General features: G+C 30.9%; 1 protein-coding gene across 4 annotated transcripts in view; it reads left to right on the forward strand.

Annotated features, from left to right (window-relative positions):
• Positions 1 to 1,391: 1,391 nt before the first annotated feature.
• LOC127709822 (Golgi-specific brefeldin A-resistance guanine nucleotide exchange factor 1-like) overlaps positions 1,392 to 24,662 on the forward strand; it is a 78,518-nt gene continuing 55,247 nt past the window's right edge. For 3 of the 4 annotated variants that reach the window (XM_052215480.1, XM_052215482.1, XM_052215483.1), the window contains exons 1-13: positions 1,392 to 1,556; positions 7,735 to 7,849; positions 9,701 to 9,767; positions 10,375 to 10,506; positions 12,049 to 12,167; positions 13,519 to 13,627; positions 14,206 to 14,315; positions 17,068 to 17,352; positions 18,298 to 18,471; positions 19,180 to 19,360; positions 20,013 to 20,233; positions 21,148 to 21,246; positions 21,798 to 21,992. In XM_052215480.1, the coding sequence (XP_052071440.1) occupies positions 7,736 to 7,849; positions 9,701 to 9,767; positions 10,375 to 10,506; positions 12,049 to 12,167; positions 13,519 to 13,627; positions 14,206 to 14,315; positions 17,068 to 17,352; positions 18,298 to 18,471; positions 19,180 to 19,360; positions 20,013 to 20,233; positions 21,148 to 21,246; positions 21,798 to 21,992 (1,806 nt within the window). In that variant the 5' untranslated portion in view covers positions 1,392 to 1,556; position 7,735. The remainder of the gene's footprint in view (positions 1,557 to 7,734; positions 7,850 to 9,700; positions 9,768 to 10,374; positions 10,507 to 12,048; positions 12,168 to 13,518; positions 13,628 to 14,205; positions 14,316 to 17,067; positions 17,353 to 18,297; positions 18,472 to 19,179; positions 19,361 to 20,012; positions 20,234 to 21,147; positions 21,247 to 21,797; positions 21,993 to 24,662) is intronic. The other variant, XM_052215481.1, reaches the window with a different exon arrangement.

Consider the following 24,662-nt stretch of genomic DNA (forward strand, 5'->3'; position numbering starts at 1 on the left):
CGACATGAAAAATATGAAACAATTCAATTGAGAAAACAATAAACAAAAAACAAATATGACAGACATGAACTAACGACAGCATCTGAACTACAGACTCCTGACTTGAGACAGGCACATAAAGAATGTGGCGGGGTTAAACATGTTTGTAAGCGCTCAGCCCTCCCATAACCTGTGACAGTTGTGTAACAGCACAACACAAGAACAAACTATAAAAATCAGTTGCAAAAGGCTTAACTCATCAGATCGATACAAAGCAGAAAAATATCAAACATAAACACAGACCGGACGTGGCAGGGTATTTTTCCTTCCCTCATCCCTAACAACAAAAAGGACAGATCCTCACAGACAGACAGATCTGAGAGTACTCACAGTTACTGACAGCTAGCTCAAGACCAATAACAACTAATAAAAAATCATGTATCTAAGATTAAAATATCAATCAGTACACATCCAACATCCAAGGGATTTAGTGTACGCGTCATTAACAGTCTGATAAAACATGACCTTGTGCAATGCCAAAATAAAGAATCGACGAATGTAGTACCGTTAAATTGCATATGCATGTGTATAACAAAATTATTGGCATGATTTTAATTTACTGATAACAAAATCAATATTCATACCAATAAAAACAATATTCAAAGATCTAGTTACAGTGTTGAATTGGTAACCTTTTAGAATAAGTTTAAAGGATTGATAAGTTTACCCGGATCGTATATAAACTTCCGGGATCTGTAAACACCATCGCCGTAAAATTTAGGATGTGCTATTCCGTCTGAAATGAGGCTCCTCATGGGGTGTCCAAGTAATCACATAATCACAATTTTTTTGCCAATATAATCACATAATCATTAATTATTTTTTTAACAAGATAAGTCAAATAATCAAAAATACAGTCCTAGATTATCAAATAATCAAATAATCATGAAATATTTGGCCGGGTAATAAAATAATCACTATAAAAACGGCCAAGTAATCACATAATCAAAAACCCCATGAGGAGGCTCTGAAACTTTTTTACAGGTACAACTAAACTTGTAAACCAAATCTATGGAAGAATTTAGTAAAGGTTTTAAGTAATTTGTTGTAATTTACGCTCATTGAAATCAAAACGTCACTACAGACTGAGACTTCTATAACTACTTCGATCTGTGTCTCAGCTACAAACACGCCGGGCATTATGGTTCTCCAACTTAGTGGAGGAATAGTACTATAACAGAACAGAACAGAATAGTGGTATTTCGAATTTTTATGAAAGTTAGAACTACTTTAAATATCGAAAACGACATATGTTTAATAACTCCAGAGAATAGATACACTCAATAAAATGAATGATTCGGACAGAGTTACGTCCCTTGTTCACAGTCTTCATTTTCTGAGGTGAAATATCACATCACCACGTCATTTGGGTTGACAGATTTACTAACACCAAATTTTTACCAATTTATCCCATAATGTAGATACAATATAACATAGGACAGGAGTACACTCATAAATAAAGAGACCACACATCAATGTAAGAACACCACACAAATAATAAAAGTAAAACTTTGAAAGTAAGTACAAAAAGCGTGAGAGTTTGTGACAACATGACATTGTCAACAAAATATATGTACAAATGTACATTGTATTTCGAAAACGTTAAATCGCAATCATGTTGTCATACAAACTCCAGTTTCTAAATTTTGCTCACAAAACTGATGTGTAAATGATATTCAACTTTAGACCTTATAATTGAAGAGGAAAAATGAGTGTAAAGCAGTCAACCTGAAATTCATGAAAGGACTGTTGCCAGTGTTGGACATTTATAATCCCTATTGGGATTCTGAGTCCTGAGCGATTTTCTGATTTGGCCCCCTCACAATCCCTTATCAAGCCCTATCAAGTCTGTTCAGGGAAATTTTTACCAACTTCCTCTCCTCAAACCAGTGCCTTTTATGCTAACAGTAACATCACCATTCAGTACATCCGGAGCAGGGAAGCAAGTTAACTCGTACCATTGTAAACTTGTACCACGTAAACTTGTACCAAAAATGTTAACTCGTACCAACGTAAACTCGTACCACTGGTAAGTCGTACCAATCAGAACTTGTACCACTGCAAACTCGTACCATTAAAAATATATTCAAAAATACGAATGTTTTATGATTTTTTTTTTGGTAAACTTAATAAAAAAAGTTGAATTACTTGAATTTTATACTAGATTTTATTTTATGATTATTTTTTTTTAAGCTTTATACAAAAAATTAAATTATCTTTGAATTTTATACCAGATTTTAATGAAAACTTAGACAAAAATCAACTTGTTTAATCATATTATTAAATGAAATTCCTGATTATCAAAACATAAGCTGACATGAGTTGTCTCAAAGCCCACTTTCCTCATAAAATAGGGCATGTTTGTGAGGTTTCTCATAACCACAATGGAAGACGACAATTGTATATGGTGCCACTCTCTGGTTAGACCCTGACAAGAAGCAATAGAGTGTGATGTATGTTCTAAATGGCAACACAGAAAGTGCGGAAATATAGGTAGCTACAAATTGGTCATTGTAATTTCAAATTATATACATTTTACAGACTTAAGAGGTATCGAGTGAAATTAAAGTATATATTCATCATTAAACACCATTTGAATGCATTTAAATAAGTTGGTACGAGTTTACAATGGTATGAATTTACCGTGGTACGAGTTAGCAGTGGTACGAGTTTGCATTGGTACGAGTTGACATTGGTACGAGTTTACAATGGTACGAGATAACTATAATTCCGGAGCAGATAAGATTTGAATAGACCTTATGTGTATTTTGGAATCTGTGATGCTTGACACGAGAATCGGCGACACTTGAACTAATGTCGTTATACAACCATCATATTTCCATTGTGGCGTCAGACATTTTCAATTATTACGTCAAAATTTTACAGGAACTTTTGTGATGTCCAGTAATGGCGGACAATTAGCGATAAGATGTATAGAAGAGATATTAGCCTTTCAGAATCCGTTGAAATATTGAAAATACCTTACCATAAACGATAGTTATAGATCCACTTTGTAAAAAATATTATTTTGTTGTTCATATTTGCTGCCATATTGTTTTGTGACTTTTCTCTAAATTGAGTACGAAAAAACTAAACCAAAAAATCGTAATGGAAAAATCTTATTTCCCGGATATTGATAGTCAACGGCTACGGAAAATCAGTTTGTTGAAAAACTTGAAATGATAACAAAATAGTGGAATTTTTCAGAAAAATGGATCTATAACTACCTTTTAAAGGCTGATTACGCTGCTATTTAATTCTTTCCTGCTTTGGGTGTATGGAATGGTGATGTAAGCATAGAAGACACAAGTTTGGGTAGAGTTAGTTGGTAAAAAATTTTCTGAATAGACTTACTAGGGCTTGATAAGGGATTCTGAGGGTGCCAAATCAGAAAATTGTTAAAGACTCAGAATCCCAAAAGGGATATCGATCAGGACATTTGAGAATCAAGGATGTATATTCTGTATCCTGTATTTAGTGCATGCAGCATGATGCTATGTAAATATAAACACAAAAACAGATGTTTTCAAAAAATTTCAAGATTTTCAATAAAAAAGACCAGAATTATGAAATTTTTATAACTCTTTTCAAAAACAGAATTATCTAAATCATATCTTTTCTACTATTTTATATAAAAAATCAAATTTCACGATTTTCAATATAGTAAATCTTGAATTTATAAAGAGTCAGCGGGTACAACATTGTACACCTGTAGTTGTTTACACCTTGTCCTTTGGTCTCTGGTAATTAGTTGGTCTGATTGGCAATAATACCATATCCTTATTTTTATATTTTAAAAGATGACTGATAAAAAAGACCAGAATTATGAAATTTTTATTAACTCTAGATCATATCTTTTCTACTATTTAATTTTATATAAAAAATCAAGGCAAAATTACAGAGCTGTTTACTTGTCTATAATATGCTTAAAGGTAAGCAGACGAAAATCTATGGTTAACCTCCAATCGGGGAAAATAAACATGTTTTTTCCTGAAATTGGTATAAAATATAGTTGATCAGGGTTAAAGGACGCTTGTATTATTGAAATCATCATTGTTTAAAGGGCTTTACCAAAAACGTAGTATAACATCCAGTGTGAGGAATTTCTTCAGATGAATTAGACGGTCTTCTTAATGACAATTGAAATGAATTTGTTTTTTGTAGTTTTGAAATGCCATCAAAAAGATGACACACTAGCTCCCAAAAGAGAGATCAAATACATGCAGAAGAAAAAAGAATTGTTAGGTTCCTTATGGCTGTGTTTAACATCTTCAAATAGGGGAGAGCACATAGTCAAATGCACAACTTCAATTGCATTCACACAGGTTAAATGAGATGCTTTTGGCTTTGTGTCAAACATAGTAGGTGGTCACCACTTAACACTGCAAAATACCATCTAACACATCATAATATATTGTTTTATCTTTATTTATATAATTGAAATACCTTCTGAACGAGGATGAATAGTATTTGTCTTGCCTGCGACAAAGGCGCAGAAAGCGAGAAATAGGGATTGCTTTTCCAGCTCCGGCATTGACAATTGTTAAGTTTTTTGCTTAAATTAGTTTGATAGGAACTACTTGTGATAGATCATTGATATTTAATATAAAGTTGCATTACTATCAGTACATATCAGTTTGATGACTATTTTGAGGCCCTGCCCCCTAGGACATGGTCCAGTGACCTAGAATTAATTAGCAATTTTCAATGATAAGTTTTCTGCTTCAGTTAGTTTGATAGGATCTACTTGTGATAGATCAATGATATTTTGTATGAAGTTGCATTACTATCAGTACATATCAGTTTGAAGACTATTTTGAGGCCCTGTCCCCTAGGACATGGTCCAGTGACTTTGAATTAACTGGTAATTTTCAATGCTAAGTTCTCTGCTTAAGTTAGTTTGATACATGTGATAGGATCTACTTGTGATAGATCAATGATATTTTGTAAGAAATCGCATTACTATGAGTAAATATCGGTTTGAGGACTATTTTGAGGCCCTGCCCTCTAGGTCATGGTCCTGTGACTTTGAATTAATTAGCAATTTTCAATGTTCAGTTTTCTGCTTAAGTTAGTTTGATAGGATCTACTTGTGATAGATCAATGATATTTTGTATGAAGTTGCATTACTATCAGTTCACAGGGCTCGACAATAACGCTTGTCCGATTGTCTGGTACTAGAGGAGAAAAAAGGTCGGACAAATAAAAGCCATATCAAGCTTGTCCAACAGGACAAGTAAAATCATTCTGTAGAAAATAAATTAAATCCAACTTTGATGATCAAAGTAATAAACTAAAATCAAGAAAAGAAGATAAAAACTAACATTTATTTGACATGTTTACTTGCGATCGATAATTTAAAACTGGTTCTTTGTCAGATACTTTATAACAGACAAAGCATACTATTCTCCGAAACCAGTATTACCGATCTCCGAAATCAGTATTACCAATCGGAATCAGCCATGCGATGCGCTTTGAAGATAAGGTAACAAGACAGTTCTGCACCAGCATGGAAGAATACAGAATCCACTCCATGTTTAATAGACAGTTTGGCACCGTAGGAGACATTTCAGGACCAAGACAAACCACAGGGTAGCAGATTTAAATTTGTTTATCAATGTTATTCCAATCTTTTTTTTTCGTTTATTATTAACCTTGGCATCAATATTTCTTTGTTTTCTAGCAATGTGCAGTTTACTATCCATATCTGTATACTGAAAAATTTGGATAGTTAACTGCTAATTGCTAGAAAACAAAAAGAATATTGGTGCCAACATTTAAAACGTTAATAAAGTAATACAAATAGACAGGAAATACGGAAAAAAGATTTGAAAAACATTGATAAACAAAATACTAATCTGCTAACCAAGTCCCTGTGAGACAAACCAGTACCTCGTTTCCCTTCCTTATTCGATTGCTTTATGATAAATATGATAAATCTTATTAAAAAAAAATATTTTAAAAATAAAAATGAAGAAATTATTGACCATAAAAATCATAAAATCATATTTTATCATATGTAGACAAAACAATACTTGATTGTGTTTGAAAAAAACATATTAATATATTAAAACAAAGCTGATTAAAGTAAGGTATTAATCATATAATCAATATTTTAGCAACATAAAAGACCAGGATACAAACCAAATGAGTGTACTAGACTAATAGGCCTACCAGACTGTGCCTCATGTGTAGAGTCTGATGAGACTTTGGCATTGATGAAAACTAGAACCTGACATGACTAGATTCAGTTGTTCTCGACTCATATTTTTGAAAAGGATATCAAGAGATATAAATCAATTTCTGTTCTGTTGTTTTAATTCATCAACTTAAAATGCAAAAAAGGGTAATATTAAGAATTTTTTTTTGGACAAGTTACAATTCCATTCGGACAAGTAAGTTTTGGTATGTACTTGTCCTATTGGACAAGTTGAAAAAAAAGTTATTGTAGAGGCCTAGTTCATATCAGTTTGATGACTTTTTGAGGCCCTGCCTCCTAGGTCATGGTCAGTGACTTTGAATTAATTAGCAATTTTCAATGTTAAGCTTTTCTGCTTTAGTCAGTTTGATAAGAACTACTTGTGATAGATCTATGATATTTTGTATAAAGTTGCATTACTATCAGTGCATATCTGTTATCAGTTTGAAGACTATTTTTAGGCCTGACCCCTAGGACATGATCCAGTGACTTTGAATTAATTAGTAATTTTCAATGTTAAGCTTTTTTGCTTAAGTTATATATTGATAGGAACTACTTCCAATAAACAACGATATTTTCTATAAAGTTACATTATTGTCTGAACATCTCAGTTTGTTGACCATTTTCAGGCCCTGATCATGGTCCAGTGACTGAATTAATAAGCAATGTTGCTGTCCATCAGGTTGTCTTTTTCTGAATTTTATGCTGATAGGCGAGACATATCTCTGTGTCAACAGTTTATATACATATATGTATAATGTACAAATTAATAACCAAAAAGGACTTTTTTCAAATTTTGATTCTCAACTATAATGCAAATAGATATATGAAAAAAAGTATGAAAGGATTACATTTTATGCAATTCAATATATTTTATCATTTTATTGGTACATATTAGAATAACTAATGTTTTCCTTAGGGTTTAGTTGTTTTTTTTGGATGTTCAGTGGTGTGTGGTGGTTTCGGGTGGTGAAAAGACTGACATCTCAAATGTTAACAGCTCTGAGAATGTAGAAAATGGCTTTCAATTTTCAAAAAATTTCTTGGGGGTTTATGCCCCTATAACCCCTAGTAGTTTCAGGTTCTACTGACACATACCACAAAATACTGACAGAAAGCATCCAGACTACTGGTGGTGTGCACAAGTGGTAAACAGCTCTGGAAATATTTTCAAAATTTATTAGATCGCAAAAGCATTTCCATGGAAAGGGCTAATAAAACTGGTGGGACTTGTGAAAAGTAGAGTGTAAAATGTGGCACTCCAATTAAAGATGGTATGATTAGGGGTTTATTGGAGCTAAAATCAAATATATGTAATTTAACATAATGGAATGCATGGGAGGGGGAGGGGAGTGTCTACAGTAACAATTGACTGTGACTTCTGATATATATGTAGGAACAAGCACCTCCATTTAAATAACTTGTGGAACAATAATACACATCTACAATTGTTTAACTGATTGATCTTAAATTCAAAATTTGTTTCATTTTAACAGAATGGTTTCAGTTATGAAAAGACCAAAAAATGGAATATACATCATACAAGGAGAGATATCGTTGGTTGTCACTGCCATGCGTAGAAGTGCTAGATGGGGACAACATACCCATCAGGTAAGAACAAATATTGATATGAAATTTATTAAATGTACATGCATAAAACATTGAGATGAAATAGAATTAGTCATTTATTGAAAAACAATGCTAGAAATTATTATAAGCATAGCTATAGTACATGTACATGAATATTTTGACTTTTAAATTAGGTGTACTAATAACCAAAGCATATCACCTATAGTTTTCTCACTTAATCATGTTGATGGGTATGTTCACAAATGGTTTATGATAAAAATAATTTATTATACCTCAGTATGTTTTTTCTATATAAAAAAGAATTCCAAAGACTATTTGTCAGTCAATAGTTTCAAAGACTATTACCCCGGTCATTAGTTTTATAAACATATTTCCTGTACTTTTCATACTAATTTTTCATTGGACAACAATGACGTCATTGACTATTCTGCTTGGATTTGTGAGCTTGGCAACGTTAAACTCTGAAATATCGTAAACGGTATAATCTGTATGTGTCTGTCATCTTTATTTCAAATTAATATATTACTTGCCAGAAGCAATTAAAAAAGAAAAAGCAATTCTACTTGACATATTTTAAGAACTAAAACATAACAAATGTATGGTATGGGGGTGTAGTCGTCTTCATAATCTGCGATTGCTTTGGTTTACGGTAATATATGATATCTAGCGTTTATCATATGCACCGGAATTTTTACACAAGGATTCCTGGTCTTGATTACAGTAAATAAATTATTGACAAATACCACGTGAGCAAAACAAAACATGATAGTTCACCTTGTGCATGTTTATGTGACTATTTGGGATTTTTTCCCAAGTGGTGTATGTAGCCTTTTTAGAATGTTGTTTTGTTTGGTATAATAAAACACTTAATGACTGGTTATGAGTGTTATAGCAAGTGTGTTGTTCCTTTGAAACTAACTATTGCCCTCGGCTTCACCTCAAGCAATAGTTGGTATCTCAGGGACAACAAACTTGCTATAACCCTCATAACCAGTCAATAGGTGTATACTATTTCATTATTATGTCACATATTGGTTAACATACATATTATACAATAACATTAAAACATACACAGAACAATCAATACCCAGCCATACCATCTTGGCTTATGAGACATATGGCACAAAATATAAACATGTTCTTAACAATTCAACGATGCTTTGCAATTCTATTTTTAAACAAATAATTATGATTTAAGAGTATTTTCAACGAATAAAATGAAAGAAAAAAAAATAAATGGAAAAAATTGGTAAACAAAAATATTTACTTTACATTTATTTAAAACTTCAGACATAAATGAAAATATTTACGTTAAGATATATCATGATAAACTAACATGATAATGTAAATAAGCAAAATTAATTGAAATAATTTATTCACGATTCAAAATTTATGTAAACAATTGACATCGCATGAAAAACTTATAAATAGTTTTACATCAACATGATAAAAATGATTGAATCTCGAAGCAGTTCATGATAATAATAACTGGAAAATTTATGGAAATTCAAACTTCTATTTATAATAACATTTTCACAAAAATATTTAGTAACATTTGATATGTACGAAAAAGTGTTTTTGTATAGCCTTTCACATACAAACATGGGAATTCTACACTGAAAATATTCTCTTAGCTATTTCTATATAGTTTTTTTAATATGATATGTCAGCAAAAATGTCATGTTATATGTGTACTGACTGCCCAGTTTTCAATTTCTTTATGTTTTAAAATACCTTTCTGCAGGTCATGTTTAGCAAAAAGAGTCTTGTGTACTTTTGAGTTGTACAGATATGTAGTAACACATTGTATAAATTTTTGGTAGAAGTTAGTCTGTTGAGTCAGATTTGAAAATCTTATGTTAACTGTTTCAGGATGAAGAAGGAGATCCTTTACTTAAAAGTTTTTCCAAGTTGAAAGATTTGTTAAATAGTGTATCAGGTATGTGACTATTGTATTCATGGTATTGTACTCACATTATTTATGACAAAGAAACAACAAAAACATATTATAAATTGTATATGAGATCAAACTCAACAAAATAAAGTAGTCTTGTTTAGACTAGAATTGCAAACTTTATTTCTTTATTTATAAAGACTTTGGTCAAATTTTCTTCCATAAAGCAAGAAAGTTTTTACTGAAGGTAATTTCTTGATTTTCAGTTGTCTGATCAGTTTACTTTTTAAGCAATGTACAACCATTTTCATCTTGATTCACATCTAAAGAAACTTTATATAACTGATTAGATATTTCATCTGATTTAACAGATTTTTTTCTTTGGAAATAAGATATTGTATGAATGAGTATGAATTGAAATATAGAAGAGACACATGTGTATTAAGAACAGTACTGATCAACTTGTACCCTTGGCAACTTACAAGTGTTTGAGGTCTCAAATGTAATTTCATATTAACAAATTTGAATGGAAAATAACAATTAAGTGGTAGGCAATATAGCAATTAAATACTTTAATGGAAAAATTACTAGTTTTAAACTATAATTTTAAGCTTGTTAATTTTTTTTTTACTCTGATTTAACTCTTATTTAGATTTGGAAGAAATTGAACCAAATACATTTTTGAGTCCATTCTTGGAAGTTATCAGGTCAGAGGATACTACAGGACCCATTACTGGACTGGCACTAACCTCAGTAAAGAAATTGATTTCTTATGGACTTCTAGGTAAGTCTTAGTTTAGTATTTGCTAGTTCTAATAGTGGATCATTTAAAGATAAATTTTTCACTAAAGTATGACATTGAAAACTTAGATTTAATTGGAATTTCTTATAATTACTTTGGTGACCGAATATTTATTTTGAACACAGAAATGAATATGGATTCAGAAAGTTCCATTCAATTTCAGTTCTTTTCAATATGCACAGTTGATAACCCTACAAGCTCTTTTGGCTGATTTTAGAAAGAATACAAAATAAACAGTAAGAAAATCCATTAATTAAAGGATGGTGTGTAAAATCTAAGGCATTATGGGCCCTCTATGCATAAATGTTTTAGAGAATATTTTCTTTTTTACTTGCATATACAAAACTTTGAGACACTTAATTTTCTTAAACTGCTCACATTTAATCAGCGGTAGTTTCCGTTTATTTTTACACAAGTATGTCCCTTTTCGTAAATAAAATATTAATTTACCAATGAAAAAAAAACGAGGTCAAAATCAAGTATAGTTTTTTTTATAAAACTTTAATGCAATTGAAAGAATTAACAACAACATTTTGCTTTTTAATCTTTTATTTGTTTCAAGCAATTAGATATTCGTAAAAAGAAAATGCCGTAGACTTATTAAGCATAACGAATGGTGAATAATATTTTCTCTTTTACTTGTATACAAAACTTTGAGACACATAATTTTCTGTAAACTGCTCACATTTATTCAGCTTTGAAGTAGAATTTTGCGTTCTATTCCACATTTTCCACAAAATTTTATAAACCTTTTTCGGTAAACAAGCAAGTCCATTTAGGTAAAGATATTTTTAGATTAGCAAGCAAGAAATACGAAAATATTTTAACTTATTTTTACTGGGCCAGTAACACAAAAATTAAACTTAACCAATATAAAAAGACATTTAAAATTTTACACTTGTTTGACACTTAAACTGGTACAGTAGACTGGAAATATAATTGTTTATTACATCAGGTAATCCAATTACCCTATCAGTCGTGTGCCGGCATAGATTAAAGTAGGATAAGGGCAATTAATTCCTCTGTGTTGGGAGTGAGCTCGCTATCACAATTAACATTTACGCAATTTTGGGAGATATTACTCCTAAATTCCTCCCAACATTTTGGGAGGAATATCAGAGTTTCTCGGAGTGACTCAGAAATTTTCCTTGGTGTAGGGTGTGGGAGAGCTGGTCTGATTGAATGGTACTGTATCATATTTTAGTTGAAATGATTTCTAACCAATAAACTGTACAATCCTTTTGTTAAGTAGCCTTATTAAAAATACAAATGATGAAGGGTAGAATTGAATACTATAAATTCAAAAATTATTGCAATTTTTATTATTTGCAATTTCAGGAAAAGCTGCAAACAGATATATGTTTCAGATATTATTGCGATACTGACCCAGTCACCTTATTCGCATTAATAAAAACCTTGCATTAATGTCTGAATTTACAGTATCTTATGAGCATTTAGAATAAAATTTTGTTTGCATATCTGAGCGATATAATAATAAGATGATATTATATTTGTTGTTAACAGATCCATCAACAGACACTGCAGCTGCTGCCATAGAGAACATAGCTGATGCTGTAACACATGCCAGATTTGTAGGGACAGATCCAGGGTCAGATGAAGTTGTCTTGATGAAAATTCTTTATGTAAGACAAGTTTCTTACTCTTCTCTCAGAAAAATGAACTATTTTGATAAGTTAAAATAGTTTCTGTGTAAGCAAACTTGCAATGAGTATAAAATCATATTCTAGATAGTATGAGGTACAATAAACATCTATTGATCTTTATGATATACAATTGAACCATGATAAGTCCAAGGTAAATGACATAACGGTTCTACTGATCTGAGGTTTTGAGTTATTTTTATATCAAATATCATCATTTTTTCCCCGTTCCAATATTGTACTTTGTATGGTCAACCTGGTGTACGTTTAGGTAGAAAAGAGGTTTTACATTCAATTCAGCTGCATAGATAGTGCCAGAAAATAATGTTATATCTAAAACAAGACAGACTCAATAGTACATAAGTCTTAATAAGATATTGAACTATTTTTGAAACGAAATAAATTGTTGCAGATGCCAGATATATGTATTTAACTTTTTCCTTTGTCACTATCTGTTGAGCTCCAGTCTTAGAAACATACTCTAGTTAACTGTGATTTTGAATCTACTGCAGAAATTGATTTATCAGAGTAGGTAATTCATTGCACAAATTGGAATTTTACTGGACTGAAAAAATACCTCAGCTTAACCAGAGTTTTAGACACATTAATGTCCAACTGCAATTGCATACATTATCTTCAGTATAAATTTAAACTTTTAAAAACATGAAAGAACACCTGTGTATGTTATATAATAATTTAAGTTAAATCGATTAGGTATATGTTTTACTTGATATTCTGTGTATACAATATTAATGTATTAAAGAAGATACGATATAGAGTTGATACTACAAAGTAAAATACCAAAGGATAAAAAACCGATATTCAATACTTGGAAGTCATTACAAAGTCATCTGAAATGATGCACAGATTAATCAAATTATACATAGTCATCCAATAAAAACTTAATAACACACAAAGATAGCCCATTCACAAGATTAACCAATTATAGTTTAAAGAGGGGGAAATATTGATTAAACTATTTTTTGGTTAAAAGAACATGTTAGTTTTCTCAATTGAATTGTTTCATATTTTTCATGTCAGGCCTTTTATAGCCAACTACAAAAATGTATAGGGTATGGGATTTTCTCATTATTGAAGGCCATATGGTTGCCAATAATTGCTTACTTTCACTCCATTTGCACTTTGGTGGATAGTTGTCTCATTGGCAAACATACCACATCTTATTTTTATAAAGCTTTTGAGACAAAAATATTGCATACTGATGTATGTTGTATACAAGTACAATTTTACGGGTTTCTATTTGGTCACAAAACAATTGAAGTATGTTTGTGACTGAGATATGTTGATCTAATTGATAGAATATTGTTTATAGGTACTAGGAGCCTTGTTACTGTCTCCAGCAGGTGTACTATTAACCAATGAATCTGTTTGTGAAATCATGCAGTCCTGTTTCAGAATTTGTTTTGAGATGAGACTTAGTGGTATGTAGACTTTATATAGTATACATCTGGCATCATAGGACAAATAGATAATGTCAATTTTATATAGCCTATGTATTTTGAATGTCCAGACCAAATAGTTGCATATATAATAAGCATGTTAGGAAGCAAACTTTGATATCATAATGAAATATTTCATTTCGAATCTTCTGAAATTATCTCATGGTATTACACTGTTCTTTCCATTTAAATGTGTTCCAGTGAAGGCGGCATGGTTAACAAATATCAGTAGGCACTGGGTATTTTTGTGAATTATACTGCATTACAGTTAAATTGTGGAAGGCTGTTCCATACATGGGTCCAAGGAAATGCACTTCAAAATTTCAACAATTGGTGGGTGTTAATTACTTTTAATACAGTGAAAATGAAAGCAAAATTAAAAAATTGCCTCTTCAGGTGGTTAATGCAATTTATCAAAGTGCCTTCCCTCGGCTCCATGTATTTTTAATGGAACAGTCCTTGTTTCCTTTTAATTTTTTTTTTTTGGTTGACTGTTCAGCAGGGTTTTTTTTCATGTTTGTCTTTTTTAGTAAAACTAATTAATTTACTTTACATTTCAGAGCTTTTAAGGAAATCAGCAGAACATACACTGATGGACATGGTTCAGTTGTTATTTACCAGACTACCACAATTTAAAGAAGATCCTAAATGGGTGGCTAATATGAAAAAGGTTTGTGGTCATTTAAAACTATTATATCTATATGATCATTAAAATTATAAGCTTTGATCAAACTTTTTTTTTATCCTAATTAAAATATTACTTCTATGAAAAAATATTGTATATAAGTAGTACATTTGAACAGCCAGTAGGTCCAAGGACACAGTTATCGTCCTTTGGTTTTCGTTGTCTACGAATATAGTCCCTAGTGTGAACAGTGTATAACTTGCATTTTTTTTTTATACACTTTCCCAATTTATTTCTTGATATTTTATGCATGAAATATTAAGTAAGGGGATGAAATTACATGTTAAAAAAATTTGGGTGCTGAATCTTTATGTTAAGTAGTGATTTGGTCCAGTTAAAAAAGGTCAAAAATTAGAATGTCTGAAGCTGTCAAACTGAATTTTAGCCCCCCTTAACACAGAATTGTCAATATTTTGAGTTAGAGCTGGTAGAAGTTTCTATAATTTTGATATTATTTGTATCAATAGTAGTACACTACACTGTAAAAATCTTTTTGAGATAGAGCAGGTGCGATTTTTTTAATTTGAATTTATTGTCTAAAAGAAATGCACTACGAAATAACTGTGTTCTCGGGCCTAAGAGATGAATTCCGTAAATGTAGATTCTGTACTTTGGCAACTTTCCTGAATGGTTTGCTGGTTTCAATTTGTCAAACTCAATAAAAGTAAAGGATTTACATCTTTGTTTGACAGAAATTCTGTTAAAATGTCCCATTTTGGCATTATACGGCTAAAATAAGCATTTTAAAGCAGTTTCCATTTTATGCCTAAGAGCCATGCTGACTTTCTATCTGACAGCTTTTTATGTTCCTGATATTTGTGTTTCTATGCTTAAATCAAATTTAATTAACCATTTGTGAACTCGGAATCTAGAGAAAAGCAGATTATCACAGAAAAAATGTGCAGAATATTTGTATTTATGTCCCTGGTTAAACGGCCTGTTTGATGTATGTGAAATGTGAAGAGCTTTGTACATAAAAGCTGTAGTCCATCACAAATATTTCACTAAATCTGTAAAAAAAACACTTTACAATGATCAGTACACCCTATTCATTTCATATGCTACCATATTTTTCTTCTTTAGGATAGTAAGTGGTTCAAATATATGACAAATGAGACTAAAACTACATGCAAGTTTTCCATTGAAAAGTGAAAACTGGTCATCAGACCATACTGCCTGCAAAAAAAAGTTGAATTCAAGAGTCTTTTTGCAATTAGACTTCTTGTATCATGACATCTTAGCATAGAAATGAGCAAAAAGTAACAAATTTCAATTTCTTATAGCCTCTGTGTGCATTTTTATATGTAAATATGGGCTACGGCCTAAATCGACTCTAAATAATTTTCAGTCTTACATGGCCTAAGACCATTTTATACTCATGTGGTATGCTTTTTGTAACTTTTCTTTACATTTAAAGTACATTTAATATATATGAAAGAATAATGTATGGTTAAAAAACTTCAAAAACTTCAAATTGGTTGAAAAAAATGCATGTTTATGTAAGGCTTCCCTTAATTCGAAAATCTCTATTTTCAGGCACAGGCTCATATAAATTTGACTTTTGAATAACTGTAATAAATCTGATAAATCAAATGAGTGTTCCGTTGCTTTTAATACTTATTATATCAAATTCAAGAGTATTTAAAAAGCAAATTTTTGCAATATTTAAATTTTTTAGGCCCAAATCTTGACAGTTGAAAATATTTGATTTAAACGTCAAAAATAAACATCCAAATTTCAATATTATAATGGCCCTAGTTTCTATAATATATATCCTATGGCCATGAAACTTGGCCAACTATCTTATAATTGCCTAAGCTTAGGTCATGCAAAGTTTTATTAAAATTGGTCAAGTCTTTCTATCCTATTAGGTCCAAGGACACAGTTATCGTCCTTTGGTTTTCGTTGTCTACGAATATAGTCCCTAGTGTGAACAGTGTATAACTTGCATTTTTTTTTGATACACTTTCCCAATTTATTTCTTGATATTTTATGCATGAAATATTAAGTAAGGGGATGAAATTACATGTTAAAAAAATTTGGGTGCTGAATCTTTATGTTAAGTAGTGATTTGGTCCAGTTAAAAAAGGTCAAAAATTAGAATGTCTGAAGCTGTCAAACTGAATTTTAGCCCCCCTTAACACAGAATTGTCAATATTTTGAGTTAGAGCTGGTAGAAGTTTCTATAATTTTGATATTATTTGTATCAATAGTAGTACACTACACTGTAAAAATCTTTTTGAGATAGAGCAGGTGCGATTTTTTTAATTTGAATTTATTGTCTAAAAGAAATGCACTACGAAATAACTGTGTTCTCGGGCCAGTACCTCATTGATAAAATCTGTCTACTGGCTAAATTAAAAAAAATCCAACATTTTATTGCACCAGGGAGACCAGTGCTTGGAATCCTTTCAATATTTTTAACATTGAAAATATTGAATAGAAAATCAACAGTCCAGATATATATATAGTTGAAGTCCGAAAGATATATCAGTATACATTTTACTTTATGAAATAAACACCAAGTTTAAAAAGGTTTTCAATTTTAAAAACAAAACAAAATTGAAAAGTCTCACACATGCGAATTTCATCTTCAGATTGAAAAAAGAGTTCAAGTATAAGTTTTGCATAATCAGAGTGTCTTAAAATTTGCTAAAGCAAACAAACCTTACTGAAGTTTTCTAGTCATTTTTTAAACTGGACAAAAAAAATAAGCAAAAAATTCATTATAATTTAGTTAAAAATGAGGGCAGGTGGTGTGGATCCATCTAGAATGGGTAGGAAGAAGCGATCGCCAAAACCTCGACCTAGCAGACAAAAATATAATCAAGACATCAGTACATCTACTGGACCATCAGAAACCAGTCACAACACACAAAATACAGATGAGTCAGAGAATGTAGACACCAGCAGTGGACCAATAGATGGTGTAGCTTATGTTAATGCCCCCAGAGAAAGGCTTGCCACCACGCCTGCTACACCAGGGGATGATGGAGTCATTGATATATGTAAACAATTTCAGGTAAAAAAATATAGTGTAATAGGAGAAAACAGTATTTAACTTCCACATGAAACTAAATACACTTTTTATACGACCGCAAACAAATTTTGGGGTCGTATAATGCTATCATGTCGTCGTCGTTGTCCGAAGACATGTGGTTTCCAGACAATAACTTTAGTGGATCTCTATGAAATTTAAACAAAAGGTTCAATACCACAAAAGGAAGGTTGGGATTGTTTTTGGGGGTGATGGTCCCAACAGTTCAGGAATAAGGGGCCCAAAAGGGGCCCAAAACAAGCATTTTTCTAGTTTCAGGACAATAACTTGGGTATAAGTATTGTGATTGCTCTGAAATTGTACCACAAGGTTTAATATCACAAGTAGAAGGTTGGGTCTCATTTTGGGGGTAGTTGCCTAAACCGTCCAGGAATTAGGGGCCAAAAAGGGTCTAAAACAAGCAATTTTTTAATTTTCAGGCAATAACTTGTGTTTAAGTGTGTCGATTTTTCTTAAATTGTGCCACATTTTACAAATAGTAAATTTCTTCAAATGAATATAAATTAATATCATATAACCAATTTTAAGTTCTTTGACTACATTTATTATGTGTCAGAAACCTATAATGTGTCAAATATCTAATTACAATCCAAATTCAGACCTGTATCAAGCTTGAATATTGTGTCCATATTTTGCCCTTACTGTTCAGGGTTGGACCTCTGCGGTCGTATCCAGCTGTGCTAGGCGAAGCATTTTATTATATTTATATATAAAAACACATTTTATTTTATTGTATGATTTTGTTTTAAAATGTTGCCTATATTTAATGCAGGTATGTCAAAATATTCTAGACTATTAGATTGTAAAAAAGTAGTATTCAGCTGGAATTTAATATTAACAGTTCATGGTGCATACTTAACTGTGTCCTCATTCATTTTTAGGTACTAAAAAATTTGCATTTTTAAATAGGAAGCAGCACAAAAGGAAATAGAACAGATGCATAAGTCAAACCTGGAAGAGACAGAGGAAATCTCTACACAGGAGAGTTCATTACAGGGGACATCACTTGAAGATAGTACTGAACAGCCTGTACCATCTGTACCTGTGGTATTATCATTGCCAGAGGATGAGGATATGATGAGGGTATTATTTTTTATTCTAGACAAAAATAATTCAATTAAATCTGAACCATTAAAAGCAGTCTATTAAAATCTTGAAAACAGAGCTCACAGTCAATACAGTGGCCATGCTGAATTTAAGACACGATTGTTGTAATGGTCATGATATTGTCTTGTTGTAGACTTGTGAATCAAAAGTGATATAAAGTACTATGAATCTAATTTTTAAATTTGTTTCCGATAGCTGAGACAAAATTAAAAGTACAATTTAGAGAACTCAAATTTGAAAACTTTTGAGTATAATTGTTTTAGAATGTCTTAAATTTAAAAAAAAATCCAGCATGCTGAACAAGTTTTTAAGCAAAAATCTGGGCCTATTAAATTATGAATTTCATCATATAACAGACCCCTATGAAAAACTGCTAGACACGAGTCCAGAGGCTTACTATATTTTCAAACATTAGCAACTAAGATTACTATCATGCAGTATAACTATGTATAAAAGTGATAATTATGTGACAGTTTTAATGAAATGAGAAATCTTGTTATGTAATAAAGTCTTAATGATTAAAGACTGTCAAATTATTGTTTATAGTTGCTTAATTTGCTCTTTTTTTTAATAATTTTTTTGCAATAATTTGGTTCAAAGAAAGTTAAAAAAATTCCCAAAACAATCATTACTGCTTTAACTTAATTCTCTTTATTTGTGCTTATATTAAAAAAATTATTGCAGAAATCTTCGAGTGAGACTGATCTGTACCAAGAGAATGAGCGAGTAGGTGTGTTACAGTCTGAGATTTGTGATGACTCTGAATCAATACACTCCACAACAGATATGTCTGAGACAGCTTCACAAGATGATTTTATCAATTCACAAGGAGTTAGATTTATGCCTCATTCACATAGTAAAGAAGGTTTGTTTTTTACTATTGATTTTTCATATGCATCTTGTAAAATCAAAAGTTTTTTTGTTTTCTTTTTTCCCCTATTTTTGTTGACAAAAAATATCAAGTTAATAGAAAAGATATTTACGTTCTGGTAGCAATATTTGTATGCACGAATTCCAGAAACATCTTTCCATCTGTTTTGTTCACTTGTCCAGCAATAAGATTGATAAATTTACCCAGTAACATTGCAGTTATTTTCAAAATTAAAATACTCAATACATTAAGTATGTGGTAGAAATGGAAAGAATTCCAATAAAACCTAAATAAACTTAACCACATTTCAATTGTTTGTTTTATTTTGGTATTCAAGTCCTGTTATTGTAATGGACAATGTATTTGTGTGTATTTTAAAATTATATGAACTTGAACATTTGTAGTCAGATATTGAACCATTCTGGCTTTCATTTACTTTAGGGTTATGTTTAGGGCTATAAGTAGTATCAGGGTAAGATGTGGGTAATAGCTTGTTTTAGGGATATAATTAGGGTTAATTTAGTTAGCCCTACATGTATAAGGGCGGAGGCCCCTAAATAAATGATGGCCAACTTTAATCTTCACAAAGTTTTATAATACTTAAAATTCATTGTATTCTACAATTTAAGATTTGATCTTTTTTCAGGATCAGGGCCCCTACTTCCATATGGATTACCATGTGTTAGAGAGTTATTTAGATTCCTTATATCACTGACAAATCCACTAGATAGACACAATACAGATGTGATGATACACATGGGTCTCAGTCTACTGGCCGTGGCATTCGAGTCTGGTGCTGACCATATAGGACAGTATGAATCTCTGCTCTTCTTAGTGAAAGACGAAATGTGTAGACATTTATTTCTAGTAAGTTTATCTTAAGCATAAATTTTAAAAATAATTCCTTTTTTACTGAGAGTTTAATTAACCCTTGATCTAAATACATGAAAATTTTGGTCTGAACACGTGAAAACTTTTATCTGAATACACCAAAACTTTTATCTGAATACATCAAAACTTTTATCTAAATGCATCAAAACTTTTATCTGAATAAATTTTCAATAAAACTTTGATCTGAATACATCAAAACTCTGATCTGAATGCATCAAAATTTTTATCTGAATACAAAAAATGCATCAAAACTTTGACCTGAATACATGAAAACTTTGATCTGAATACATGAAATCTTTGATCTGAATACATAAAAAACTTTGATCTGAATATGTGAAAGTTCTTGAACTAAAAGGAATTGAATTTAAACATTCTTATAGTACATGTGATTTGCATAGAATGATTTACCTTAAATGGTGACAAATATTTTAATCTTTGGCTAACAGAGTTTTCTGTAACTAATTTATTTTGATTATGATGTTGAATGAAAACATATCTATCGCTTATTTGATAAAACTTTCAGCAGTTTTGCATAAGTCATATCAGCAAAATGGACCAATTGGTATTTTGAGAAGTGCTGAATAACTTGTCAGTTTCCCATGCTCGTCAAGAAATTTTAAATACAGCATCATGTCCTTCTTTTGTCTCATTATATGATATATAGCAATGGTATAAAATATAAACATTTCAAAAATCTGTAGAATTTTAAAATAAGCACAACTTCACAACACAGTAGGGACATAAAAAAAAACTCTCAACTTCAGAACAAAACAATACTAAGAGATTTTTAATTTTTCATACAATAAGTATTAAGTAGGGCGTAAGTTCCATACCAGGAAAGACGCCTCCAAAAACAGCAATAATGATAATATCAATGATTAACATTTCAGTTGTTGCAGTCTGAGAGGTTGTCACTGTTTTCTGCTTCCATTAGAGTTTGTTTTCTGGTCTTTGAATCTATCAGGAGTCATCTCAAATTTCAACTAGAGGTAAAGTAATAAAAGGAATTCAAGGAATAAAAAAGATTTTGATAAATAAGATTAAAGCTCTATATATCTTAACAAAGACAACGGTAAGGATTCTGTTTAATAAAAACAACAAGGAAAATCTATTTATACATAAATCTGACTTCTGTATATTGTAGTCTCATTTGTAATGCTATAACTCATGAAAATATTTTATTTATCAAAGGACAGTAACAAACTGTTGTATAAGTTATAAGCATAAGTAGTTTTTATAAGAGTCAGTGACTATTTAAATTTTGTACATCCTCTTGCTTACGGATAAGCAAATATATGTTAATCTTATCTGAATATAAAATAAGGAGATGTTGTATGATTGCCAATGAGAGTCAGCAATAACTATCCAACAGATTTTAAATGAAGAAGAGATTTGTTTTATAGAAATAAAACTTTCTCATATTGAAATTTAGAGAAAAAGTTTCTTGTAAAAAAACAATACAGGGATTAATTGATAATTCGGGTTTAGTAATGTGATTATTTTTTACAGTTACATGTTTTTTTAATTGATTTCCTTACAGATGTATCTGACCAAACTATCTGATATTATTATATCAGAATCTCCAAGGATTATGTATGAGACGAGAGAGATAGCATTAGATGCTATTGTACAGTTGTTTAAGATCCCAGGCATGGTGACAGAATTGTTTATAAATTATGACTGTGATTTATACTGCTCTAATCTGTTTGAAGATACTACAAAGTTGCTGTCCAAGGTAAACCCATATTGTGTTTTGTTTAAATTAGTTATACTTCAATAGCAGTGCAATTAATGGAAATAGAAAGGAGTATCTAAAATATAAGAAATTTTATTATTAACATAAAAATCAATATCATACTGCTTCTAAATTTATCACAAAGTTTTACTGAACAAGTGATTTTTTTGTTTTCGTCATATTATTTTATCTTGTCAACCACATATTCTATGATAAGGTTGTATTAATTTACTCAGATTGGCATTATCATATGTCTTACTGATAAAAAGCAATTAAATTTTCATTATTTTAATTTATACAAGTTACCAACAATGTCAAATAGATAAAAATTCAAAGCACTAGATTACAATTCAGTGGTAGCAATTAACAATTAAATTAACAGTCTCTGGAGAATACACAAAAATCTTCTGACAGTGACTGTACAGTAGTGTCGTCATATTGTGTTCGACGTGGTGGTCCCTCTGGTGTGCTCTCAGTAGATGAAGGAGTGGAGCTGGCAGACTTCATGATCAGGGTAGATAACTCTTGGACTTGGTTCCATTTCTTCTCTCTATATTGGTTGTACATCTTACGGATACCAAGTGTTGTTGACTTTTGAGTCATCAGATGTTTACTGTAACCATGACTACCATTGATGTCTGCTGTAAACAAGTAGTGGTCTAGTTTCTGGATTTTTCCATCTAATAAATTGAGTTGATTAACTGCTTGGTCATGTGCTGTGAGTAAGGTCTTGAGCTGCTGAGCATAGTATAGGACAGTAGAGTATTCCATTATTGTATTGGTAGTATTCAGGTTAGGAGACTTGTGAAGTGATTTGAATAACCTTTCACAAAATATGGTCCTGTATATATATATATCTTTACAATTTACTCAAAATTAAAGTTAGCTTGGGTTGGGCTTGTGTTTGTACTGAAATCTTCTAACTTTTGGTACTTCCATTCAGTTAACATCAAAACATTTTAACCACAAAGCATTAGCTTAATTAGTATAGATAAAAGAGATTAATCAATTCATAATTGAAGATGAAAGAAATTAATCAATTCATGATTAAAGATGAAAGAAATTAATTAAGTAATAATTGAAGGTAAGAGGAATTTGTAAGCAATAATTGAAAGTAAGAGGAATTTGTAAGCAATAATTGAAAGTAAGAGGAATTTGTAAGCAATAATTGAAAGTAAGAGGAATTTGTAAGCAATAATTGAAAGTAAGAGGAATTTGTAAGCAATAATTGAAAGTGAGAGAGATTTGTAAGCAACAATTGAAGATCAATGTAATTTTCATGTAATTATAAATTAAAGAATAATAGAAATTTTTAAATAATAATTTAAAAAATATAAATCAGAAAAATGTAAGACACAAATTATAGAATTGAAAAAAAGTAAGTTTAGCTATAATGGACACCATATGCCATGTACTCCTTTAATTATTTTTTTTAGCATATTCATACTTACAATATTTATATGTTAAAATACAAGACAAACACTCACAGTCACAGAAATTACAAAGGTATTGTAAATCACATTAAAATAAACAATAATTATAGTAAGTTACTTGCCAAATATTAGTATTAGTAATAAACAGTATGTTGGTCAGTCAGTTTGAAACATCATTTCTGGAATTCTGCAATATGTAAATTGTGAAATTATATGACGTATATTGAGAAATGTTTCTTGAACCAAAAAATAACATATAATTGAGATGATATAACCTTTAAAAATGTTTTGATATGAATGCAGGCAGAGGGGGCATGAAATATCATTTTCATGCAGGAAAATCCGGTTTGCTGTCAATCTGACAGCCTCTTGTTTTAAATTTAATATAAGTGAATATATTCAAATTATTTATGAAAAATTTATATAGAACACCCCTATATTGCAAATTCAAAACATCATCAATTTAGATTTTGTTGGTATATAGTGAAAAATAGATGGCGCAAAAATATCCCAATTTACAGTATACCATTGTTTCATATTTACTGTTAAGAGATAAAGATATGTATAGTAGGATACTGATTTAATTCCTTTTTGTAGTACAGTTATTACTTCTAGAGCTAAAAGAATCTTGATAGTGCAACTGGCTCATTTTAATCAATAACTCCAGTTATAAACTTTACTGGATCCCGGAGTGTCTAAGGTTGTGTTGTAACAGTGTCAAGACTTACAAGGCCAGGAGCATATGCATTGTTTTAACTCCACAAAAGAATCAGTCAGTGCCAAATACCTTTTGAATCTGACATGTTTATACCTGTCTGAAAGCTACCATTATCTTGGCTCATAGCTTTACCCAAAATTATTTAGGGTAGTCATTTTCTTTTTATGCCCCCGCCTTAGCGGTGGGGGCATTAAGTTTTACCCTTGTCCGTCTGTACGTACGTCCCAACATTGGTTTCCGTTCTCTAACTTGAGTTTGCCTCAACCAAATGTTATGAAACTTATACACAATGCTTATTACCACAAAACACAGATCAAGTTTGAATTTTGGTGGAGTCACTTTAACCGTTCTAGAGTTATGCCCCTTTATAAATGGAAAAATTGCAAAAAATTTTATTTTCTTCTAAATATCAAGTAATTTTTAAAATTGGAGTTATCTTCCTTTGTCCATGATAATAGTTGAATCAACTACAATCAATGCTTTATACAATGCAATGTTTAATTTTGACTTCCACTGATA

The sequence above is a fragment of the Mytilus californianus genome, unplaced genomic scaffold (genome assembly GCF_021869535.1).
Source record: "Mytilus californianus isolate M0D057914Y unplaced genomic scaffold, xbMytCali1.0.p SCAF_7, whole genome shotgun sequence".
Lineage (NCBI taxonomy): Eukaryota > Metazoa > Mollusca > Bivalvia > Mytilida > Mytilidae > Mytilus > Mytilus californianus.